Below are 10,559 nucleotides of genomic sequence, written 5' to 3' on the forward strand. Positions count from 1 at the left end.
AGTGGCCTGTCCGCCGGCCCTCCCACTCCTGAGGACGGTGCCACTGAGTCCTCCTGGGAGCTCTTGTGCTCATCGAGTCAGGACAGGCTTCTGGCTCCTCATCCCCGCTGCTCCCAGTCCCTGACTGCGGAGGATTTCCCCAAAGCCCCTGGCTGTGAGGTTCTCAGTCCCCTGGCCAGAAGACAAGGCCACGAGCAGACCCGAGACCTGGCACCCTGAACCTGTCTCTGGGAGATGTCCTCTGTCTTTCTCAGATATTCCAGGAACCTAAGAGCGCGCACCAGGTGGAGCAGGTGCTGCTGGCGTATTCCAGGTGCATTCAGGTGCGGGCGTTAATGCTGAGCTTGGGTCTGAGACTGTGCGGGGGTGGCAGCTGGAAACGTGGGTGACATCCAAGCTTTGGCTCGGGAACTCAGCATCTGGGTGTCTCCCGCAGGCCTGTGGCCAGGAGAGAGGCCGGGTGACGGGGGCCCTTCTCCTCTCTGTTGTTGGAGGAAAGATGAGTGAAGGGATCAACTTCTCTGACAACCTAGGCCGGTAAGTAGTGGTTCTGCTCCTGTCCTGGACTATGATACCTGGCCGGCCCTCACTCCCAGCAGCTGGGCCCCTGCCTGTGTCTGCTGCCATTAGAGCCCACAACTGGGCTGCAACTGCTCAGACCAGCCAGCTGGAGGGAGGGGCTCAGCAGCTCAGGGTTTGGCCCTGGGAGAGCGGGTGGAAAATCAGGCTGGCCATTGCGGTATCAGTACCCAATCCATTGGCCTAGATGGGATCTCTCAGCTGAACAAGCCCTCTCCAGGCGGTAGGTACAGAGCAGGGAGGGTCAAAGCTTTGATCACAGTCGGAGAGGGCTGAGGAAGGGGTAGAACGGAGCAGCTGGTGAGATGTGGGTGATGACCCGGGAGGTCCTGACACCCACCCGCCCTGGGCTTCTGCCTCTCTCCAGGTGTGTGGTGATGGTGGGCATGCCCTTCCCCAACATCAGGTCTCCAGAGCTGCAGGAGAAGATGGCCTACTTGGATCAAACCCTCGTGAGTGACCCCAGTGTCGCAGAGCGGGAGAGGAGAGTGGGCGGTGGGTGGGAGTGGCGTCGCCCTTAGGGCTGATACAGCCGGGCCTTCCCCACTGTGCTGGCGTCTCCTGCCCCCTCCGGAGGCTTGGATGCCCCTCCACACCCTCTTGATCTTCCCTGTGATGTCACCTGGGCCCGTGCTGCTGGCGTTGGCCACGAAGGCTCCTGGTCTGGCTCCAAAGCCTGGCAGGGTCTCTTCCCAGGGAGAGCTGCAGGCAGGAAACAGTCCTGATGAGTCATCCCCTCCACCCCCAGCCCAGAGCCCCAGGCCAGGCGCCCCCAGGGAAGAATCTGGTGGAGAACCTGTGCATGAAGGCCGTCAACCAGTCCATAGGTGAGCCCGGCTGCCTCCAGCTGGGTGGACAGATGGGAGCTGGAGAAGGGGAGAACAGGAAAGGGAGGTTGCCTGCTCTGTCTCCTAAATAAGCCTGAGGAAGGGGAGGGGACGCCATGGGAATGTGCTGTGGGGAGGCAGGTGTTACTCGGAGCCGCAGCCTCTGTTCCTGTGCAGGCAGGGCCATCAGGCACCAGAAGGATTTTGCCAGCATAGTGCTCCTGGACCAGCGATACGCCCGGCCCCCTGTCCTGGCCAAGCTGCCGGCCTGGATCCGAGCCCGTGTGGAGGTTAAAGCTACCTTTGGCCCTGCCATTGCTGCTGTGCAGAAGGTCAGTCCCACCTTTTTCTTTCTGAGAGCCTCCCCACCCCGAGATCTCTCTTCTCACTGCCTTCTGTCTGCCCAGTTTCACCGGGAGAAGTCGGCGTCTTCCTGATGGGCAACCACACCACCGCCTGGCGCCGCGCCCTTCCTTTGCCCTGCCCGCTGGAGACAGTATTTGTCGTGGGCCTGGTCTACAGGGATCCTGTTACAAGGGTGAAACCCGGGAGGAGAGTGTGGAGTCCAGAGCGCTGCCAGCGCCCAGGCACAGGCATTAGCTCCCGTAGGAGAAAATGGAATCCTGAAGAAACAGTGGGTCCTGGCTGGCCTTGGGGCATTCCAGGGCAGCTCCCCTCCTGGCATAGAATCTTCCTTTCCATCCTGCATGGCTGAGAGCCAGGCTTCCTGCCTGGTCTCCACAGGAAGCTGTGGCAACTGTGGCATCCACTGTGGCATCTCCATCCTGCTCACCTTCTTAAGAGTTGAGATAGAGCAGACCTGTTTGCCTCTGCCCTTTCTAGCCAAGGTTAACTGCCCTGGACTGCTCATCCTCTGGTCTCAATTTAAAATGATCCCATGGCCGCAGGGCTCCTGCCCAGGGACTTGTCACCTGCCCCTCCTTCCTGAGTCACACCTGCAGCCCTGCTCCCTAACCTGTCCCACAGCCCTGCCTGGATTTGTGTCTCTCTGGCTTCGCACCAGTTCCTCCGCATCTGTGGCACCTCCTTCCCTCTCAACCACTTAAACAAACTCCAAGACACCTTCTACCCCACACCATCAATTATGCCAAGGGCCATTAGGCTCTCAACATGACTATAGAGACCCCGTGTCATCACGGAGACCTTTTTTCCTGTGGGAAAATATCCCTCCCACCTGCAACAGCTGCCCCTGCTGACTGCACCTGTCTTCTCCCTCTGACCCCAGAGAAAGGGGCCGTGGCCAGCTGGCATCTTCTGCCGCCATTAGGGACCAACGGGGGCCAGAGGAGAGTCACTGATGCCCAGATGTTTGCATCCTGCACAGCTACACGTCCTTAATTAAAAGTGTACTGTTGGTTTCTGCTGAGTTTTTTATTGATTGGTGCTGCCTTTTTCTCTGGAAGCCTCTTTAGGGAATCGAAGAGCGCACTGCTGCAGGGGCTGGGTGGAGCCATCTCCGGACGAAGCACAGGCAGACAGAAGCCCCCGCCCCAGCCACGTGGCCTCAAGCCAGCCTCCCACTCCTTTTTTTTTTTGTTTTTTTTTGTTTTTTTTTTGTTTTTTTGAGACGGAGTCTCGCTCTGTCACCCAGGCTGGAGTGCAGTGGCCGGATCTCAGCTCACTGCAAGCTCCGCCTCCCGGGTTCACGCCATTCTCCTGCCTCAGCCTCCCGAGTAGCTGGGACTACAGGCGCCCACCACCGCGCCCGGCTAGTTTTTTGTATTTTTTAGTAGAGACGGGGTTTCACCGTGTTAGCCAGGATGGTCTCGATCTCCTGACCTCGTGATTCACCCATCTCGGCCTCCCAAAGTGCTGGGATTACAGGCTTGAGCCACCGCGCCCGGCCGGCCTCCCACTCCTTGAAGGTGGTCCCCACACAGACCTGGGCCAGTTCCATCCCCGCCCCTTCCAGGGCAGCAGGGCTGAGGAGCCCATTCTGGCTGTGTCCACGTCCGGGCCACGGCCAGAGTCTGGGTTTAGGGGAGGAAGGCATGGCACATCCCCCTCGGATTTCCAGTTGTCCTCTTCTTCCTCTGTCTGTGGCTGCTGGGGGTTGGCAGAGATGGTTTGTCGTCTGACATAGGGGCTCTCTCCTCCCAGCCCCTCACCAGCCCCAGTGGTGAAAAGGCTGGAGGGCAAAGGCTGAGTGAGGGTGGTCTGTGGGGAGCGCTGGTTCCCCCATGCCCCAGAGACTTAAACACAGGAAGAAAAAGGCAAGAGGGGATTAATGATGCCCCAGCCCACGGCAGACAGCAGCCCTGCCTCCCACGCGTGCATCTCAGAACCAGCTTGTTGAGATCCCACATCAGCTCCCTACTTGGCTTATGGCTCTCACTGCAACAGGAAGGCCACAGAGGGGGGTGTGGGGTTCAGTCACATTCAACCCCCAGCTCCATGTTCCTGCCCCTATAGTGTTTTTGTTTATTAGACCCTCTTTTCTCTTTGGTTTAAGAATGAGGGCCCCGGGGCCAGACTTGTCCAGGCTCCCTCTCCCATAGAGGTGGGCATTCCAGGGCTCTACCGTTTGAAAACCACTATTTTATGAGCCCAGTAGGACACGAAATGAGAACTATTAAAAAAAAATAAGGGATTTTTGACAACAGCCCCACAGAAAATGCACCAGGGGTCCAGAAATGAGACTGAGGTGGCCTCAGAAGGCTGCTCCCACCTGAAGAGGATGCTGCTTCTGTCATTCTGCCCGGCGCCTTGGACTGCAGTGGTCAGGGCCTGGGGCGGGGATGAGGGTGCACTGACCAGCAGCTCGGGGAGATTGGGGTGCTGTTAGCGTGCCATCTTATAAGTCAGAAATGGAAATGGGAGAAAGTGTGGGGTGCCTAGGGAAGGAGGTGACTGAGCAGGGAGCTTGGCTCCCGTCCTAGCACCCAGCTCACTTGGCTTGAGAGGCTTGAGCCTGTTGCCAGGGGCAGAGTGGGTGATGCCGGGGCCCAGGCTGGCACCATACATGAGGTTGTCCGCCAGGCAGGTCAAGTAGGTAGGATGGCACATTGACCTTGAGCACTTGGCCCAGGTCTGGCATGTAGTAGTGGTTCTCTGGGATGGGACCTGCAGGATTAGGTGGGGACATGTGAGAGATGACAGGGACCTACGGGAGCAGCCAGTGAGGCCTCAGGTGCACCCTGCACAGCTGTGGTGGCATAAGGGGTTCAACAGAGCCTCTCCTGGAGAACAGTCTGGCAGGCCTTCCAGCTCCTGCACCTGCCTCCATCCCTGCCCCCTCCCTCTCCACCTGCTGCTCCAGCTGCTCTTACTGATGGACAAGGGACACCGAACAGTTTCTCCTCCATCTCTGCCCCCAGCATCACATGGGTCTTTGTTACAGCACCAGCCAATCGGTCCAGGAAGACAGACTTCTTGTATCTCCAGGGGCGACGTGGAAGTCAGGCAAGCCGGCATCTGCTGTCCCGAGACCATGTTCCTGACCTACCTCTCCCGTGTCATCAGGGACACTGTGCAGTGAGGGGTCCCAGGCCACCAAGCCAAGCCACGCCGCTCACCTTCTGGCTCCCGCCTCTGTACTGCACCTGAGTGTGATGTCCTGGGACCCCATTAAGTCAGGCTGGGTCTTGCACCCACACGCCGCGACTCCATTTTCTGCCATACAGGATCTCTGTGGTGTTGACGAGCAACGTGGAGACCTGGGGAGACCCCCGAGCCCCTCCTCCCCGTCATCCTCAGGCTCCAGCTTGGTGCTCACACACAGGAAAGGACTTCAGCTTCTGAGAGGGCTGGGTGGCTGAGGGATGGTGGATTTTGGAGTCAGACCAGCAGCTGACCTACAAGCTACTGGGGAGGAGGGAGCAGGGAGCACCCACTCCTGACCCAGATTCACTGTTGCTTCCCTCGCCTCTGCCATAAACCCAAAGAAGCAGATCCTGAACCTGGGCTCTTGCCTTCACCTTTATTCTCTCCACTCTGGGGCAATTAAGAATGATTTGCTAATTACACAGGCAGCCGATCCAGTGCTGTGTCACCTTGGGGGCCACCAGATGCCAATCAGTAGAGAGGATGGGAGAGAAGGATGGAAGAAGTGAGGACAAGGGGCAAGGAGGAAGGTCTGTCCACCTGTCCCTTCGGTGCAGGAGGTTTCCAAACAGGAGCATGTCTAAGGGGGGGAGGTTCTAAGTTGGTCACATCCCCACAGAAAATGAAAAGCCCACATGCTTGTCCATTACTGCAGGATGGGGGCAAGTGGAGGGGGAGCGGTGTCAGTGCTCCCACCTTACTCCAGTCATCACTGACTCCTCCCTTTCCTTCGTTCTGATTCCCAGTGTGTCACCATGTCCTGTCGTTTTGTCTCACCCAATCCTCTCTGCCTGCAAGTCCCGACTGCAGCCTCATCCCTGTCACCTCCTGACGACAGGTGGTGACAGAAGAGGAGCCTGCACAGTGAAGCAGCAGGGACTCCAGGTCTTCCAACAATGAGGGATGGGGCTGGGTGGGGGTGACTTGGACCAGGAGAGGGACCTGAGTCAGGCAGTGATACTTCACGCTGGGGTACCCCACATGAGGCACAGCCTGGGCTCCAGGGAAGGAGACCAAGCCTCACTTCAGGTTGTTTATGGCCAAACACGGGACCTGTGTACCTCACAACCCCTGGGACCTTTGCAGGAAACAGCAAACACCGTTCACTCATTTGAGTTAGGTAAACACTGAAAAGTCACTAGAGCCCAAGGACTGTGCGGGGTCAGTGCTGCTGATACAACAGGCCGCAGCCCTCCCACTCGGCTCCCTCAACGGCCTCTCTGCGCTCCAGCCACACTGGCCTCCTTTCAGGTCCTCCACCTCAGCTCATGGGCTTCCTTCTTTCTGGAATGTTCTTCCTGACCTACCCACTCACCCTCAGATTTTACCACAAATGCTATTTCCTTGCATCCACCTTCCCTGATCCTCAAGACCAAGCCAGGCTCCCCATGACGAGCCTCGCCGCACCTCATCTCCCCTCCACAGAGGTGGTAATAACCCACAGAACCCAGGGCCAAGATCCCTGGCTTTGAACCCTGGCTCTGCCACTTGGCCAGATCTCTTTCTATGCTTCAGTTTCCTCATCTATAAAATGGGTAACAGCAGTGCCTGCTCATAAAATGTGGCAAGGGTTAAATGAGTTAATGCAGTCAGATCAATGGTGGAGCACGCTCCATGATAAATGAAGATTAGTGATTGCAGAATACTGTAAATAGGCCTTATCACAACTGTAATTACATAACTGATCATTAGTTGGTTATGCAGGTCTGTCTCTCCTGCTAGAGGGTATACACCAGTTGGACAGGGACGCTGCCTTGTTCATCACTGCATCTATAGTGACTGCACACTGCCTTGCACACAGGTACTGTAGGGTACGTATTTTCTGACTGCAGGAAAGAGTGCAGGACGAACCCCTCCCCCCCAGCACCCTCACACCCCCCCACCCTCGTGGGAGGAGGAGCGTGATTGGGAGGCCAGAACCACCACAGGAAATCCGGAGGCTAGGTGGGGCGGAAGTGGGTGAGCTCTCCGGCTGTCAGGAGTGAAAGCTTCCAAGCCGGGCTTTCCCCTTGTCCCCTCCCACCCAGGGAAGCCGGCTGGGTCCTCCAGGACCAGGAATCCCCAAAGGGGCTGCTCCCAGAGGTTGCGTCGCAGGGACTGGAGAGAGGACTGCCCAGTACAGGGGGTGGCCCTCTGATCAGGTGGGGGTGGGTGGCAGCAGAGCGTTTGATGGGAGGCCAGGAGCTCATAGGAGATGGGATTCCGCTGATGCCTGCTAAATGAATGAGGGAGGGAGATGGCAAGACCAGGGACTGGGGAATTGGTACTAAGGTGCTTGGTACCTGCCAGGCACCCTGTCCATACGTGATCTCAGTTCAGCTCTCCAACTTGGAAACACAAGAAAGGAGCGCTGGCTGCAGAGGAAAACAGGCTGGAAACGGGGATACATGGGCAGGGTGGTGGTGGTGCGAGAATTACCCGAATCACCTGCCAAAAGGTGCCCAGGTTGGAAAAGCAAATGTGCACACATTTGTTCCTCCTACTTTAACCCTGAGGAAGTTGAGGCCTGTGTTCAAGACAGACTGGGCAGTGGCTAGTGACTCTAGTACAGAGTGTCCAGGCCCTGCTCACCCAGGCTAGAGCTTAGGGAGCCAGAAGGAAGGAGGTGCATGTGGGGGTGCAGGAAAGGAGGGACAAATCCTCGAATTGCAAGGTGAGGGCAGAATCTCTTTACATTGGGTTGAATTAAATTCCTCCCCCTGATGCCACTAAAGCCGGAATCACACTGCAGATGGTACTGATTTGACTGACAAGAGACATGCCCAGCAGAATATTAAGGGACCAGGCCCCATAATTAGGCCTAATCATAGCCTGTTGCTTGAAAAGGGTATGAAGGACATTCATCAGGCCTGGCACTGTGCCCTAGACCTGCTCTCCTGGGCACTATAGTGGGGCCCTCCATTGCAACAGAGGTGTGGGTGGGCCTGGGTGAGTCTGGCAGGAAATGCCTAGGAAGCTCTACTTGGCCTTAAAGGGCTAGGAGACCTTGGGTAAGTTGCCTTCTCTGAATTTCTGGTCTTTTCCATTTTCCGTTCTCTAGGGTGAGAACTGCACTCTGACACATGGTTATTTCCAATAATAATAATGTGTGTATCATGCATAATGCACTGCACCTCTTCACCATGCTGGCGCCTACTCCTCTGTTCCCCCTGCTGGCTTCCTCAGCCCCTTTTTCTACCCTGATGGTTCTCTCCTAGCCTCCTCAGGCCAGCACTCCCCATGATATGAGATATCCGTCCTCCTTCCTCTTCAACTTTTTCTCCAGCAGTGAGTTCCTCCTCCTAACTCAGGCTTCCAGGAAGGATATCCTCTGCTTCTCAGACCTGAACCTGCCTCTAATACTCATGAGGGCCCAGGAGCTACTCCTCACCTCCCACTTCTCTTCCCTCCTGTCAGATAACCAAGGCACGGCCAACTGATCCTTCACCATCCGAGGAACCCAACCGTGTGAGACCACCCACCCCTTTCAAGAATGTTCCTCCCCTCCCTTTCTTCTTTGTATTTATACTGATGGTAATTTGCTGGCCATCTTAACTCAGTCCTGCACCCCAGCTCTCCCACCTGTAAGATCTCCTCCTGTAAGATGAGGAGGAGGATAAAGATGTAACACACTTTCTGTACACATTTTAAGATGAATTCCTTGTTAGTTACCACATCTGAGGGTATCTGTGTGTGTTTACTGTACTACCCATGTGAAAAGATTGTACAGACACGAATCTAAGCAAGGAAGTAGCAAGTCCATTCAAGCAGTAAGAGACTGATTGGTGGTTAATTCATTCTGTCTGCAGACATCTACTGATCATCTATTCAGTGCAGACCATGATCACAACAAAGATGAATAAGACACTATGCGACAGCCAGGGAAACAGCCTCAAAAACAGTTAAACTCGAATCCAGCCATGAGTACAATGCTAAGGAGGGACAGATCCCTTCTGGGGTTAGGGAAGTCAGGAAAAGCCTCTTAGCAGAATGTGTGCCTCTCCACCAGGCCCAGGGAGAAGGTGCAGAGACAGCACTCCAGGTGGGGAGCAGTGGCTCACACCTATAATCCCAGAAGTTTGGGAGGACAAGATGGGAGAATCAAGACCAGCCTGGTCAACATAGACTCCAGTCGCTACCAAAAAAAAAAAAAAAAAAAAAAAAAAAATATATATATATATATATATATATATATATATATATATATATATATATATATATATTTTAAATTAGCTGGGCTTGGTGGTGCAGGTCTGTAGTCCCAGCTACTAGGGAGAGCTGAAGGGGGAGGATCATCTGAGCCCCAGGAGGTCAATGGAGGCTGCAGTGAGCCATGATCATGTCACTGTACACCAGCCTGGGCAACAGAGTGAGACCTTGTCTCAAAAAAAACAAACCGAGAGAGCATCCCAGGTAAAAGGAACAGCTCGAACAGAGGTATGTAGTGAAACGGCAAGTGGTCTTGAGTGGCGGGGACACAGTCATCCTTGAGGAAGTACCAGGAAAAAGAATGATAAAGAGAGGCCAGTTTGTGAAAAACACCCAAAACCAAGGCTGGAAGTCTGGACTTGAGCCAGGAATGAAATCCTTAGACCTGTGCTGTCCAGTGTGGTAGCCACCAGGTACATGCAGCCACTCAGCAATGGAAATGTGGCTAGTCTAAATTGAGATGTGCTGTCAGTGTACATACACACTGAATTCCAAAGACTCAGTAGGAAAAAAGAACATAGACTATCTCATTAAAATCTATATTGATTCCATGCTAAAATGACCATATTTTGGATATATTGGATTAAATAAAATGGATCACTAATTTCTTCTGTTACTTTTTACTTTTAAAATCACATATGTGATTTCCATATTTTTCTTTTGTTTTCTTTTTGCCACACTCAGTGTCCTGTGATTCCAAAGAAATGAGACCCAGTTCTTTTCAGGCAGGAGCTATCCTAGAAAGGATTCTGGTGTAAGCATTAAAGTCATTCATAACGTTATCATTTTATGGCTCCTTCGTTCTGTATCTGGTAGCTCTTAACCTTTTATCATGAATATAATCATTATTGTGCCCCTGTCTGCGGATGGTATTTCCTTATTCTACAATGGTACTACAGATATTAGCTCATAATACCCATGTATGTTAGAACCAATCTAACACCTTCCCAAGAACTATTCCATTTAACTCTTAATAACGGTGAATTTATTATCTCCAATGTTAGATAAGGATATGGTGTTGGAAAGACCACATGGCATTGTTTTCAACATTGAAACGCTGGTTGAGATCAAGGCCAAACTTGAACCTATGTTGTCTGACTATAGGGCTTTTGTTATTGATCAGTATTTTTTAATTATTTTTATACATTAAAATTGAAGATCTTGGAGTTTAAAAATTTTGTTAGTACTACCAATTGCAAGACCCCTTTTCATGATACTTTGTCTTTATGTAAACCTAAACTACACTTTTAATGTATATATGTTGACAGAAAGGGAGTCTTACACTAACCACCCCTTCCTATGTGGTCAACATTTCTGTTACTTTAGTATACATGACCCCAATTGACTTCACAACACACTTTGGAGTCATGTAGTACTATCTATTTTTAGGAATGAGAAAAT

General features: G+C 53.4%; 1 protein-coding gene across 6 annotated transcripts in view; it reads left to right on the plus strand.

Annotated features, from left to right (window-relative positions):
- LOC105499892 (DEAD/H-box helicase 11) overlaps window positions 1-9,091 on the plus strand; it is a 35,100-nt gene extending 26,009 nt beyond the window's left edge. For 4 of the 6 annotated variants that reach the window (XM_024787103.2, XM_024787104.2, XM_024787105.2 and 1 more), the window contains 6 exons: window positions 255-323; window positions 437-537; window positions 947-1,031; window positions 1,328-1,406; window positions 1,584-1,738; window positions 4,768-9,091. In XM_024787103.2, coding sequence (XP_024642871.2) covers window positions 255-323; window positions 437-537; window positions 947-1,031; window positions 1,328-1,406; window positions 1,584-1,738; window positions 4,768-4,905 — 627 coding nt within the window. In that variant the 3' untranslated portion in view covers window positions 4,906-9,091. Of the gene's footprint in view, window positions 1-254; window positions 324-436; window positions 538-946; window positions 1,032-1,327; window positions 1,407-1,583; window positions 2,786-4,767 lie in introns of those variants that run through there. The other 2 variants (XM_011772747.2, XM_071072232.1) reach the window with 2 other exon arrangements.
- The last annotated feature ends 1,468 nt before the right edge of the window (window positions 9,092-10,559 follow it).

Source organism: Macaca nemestrina, chromosome 10 (genome assembly GCF_043159975.1).
Source record: "Macaca nemestrina isolate mMacNem1 chromosome 10, mMacNem.hap1, whole genome shotgun sequence".
In the NCBI taxonomy this organism is placed as follows: Eukaryota; Metazoa; Chordata; class Mammalia; order Primates; family Cercopithecidae; genus Macaca; species Macaca nemestrina.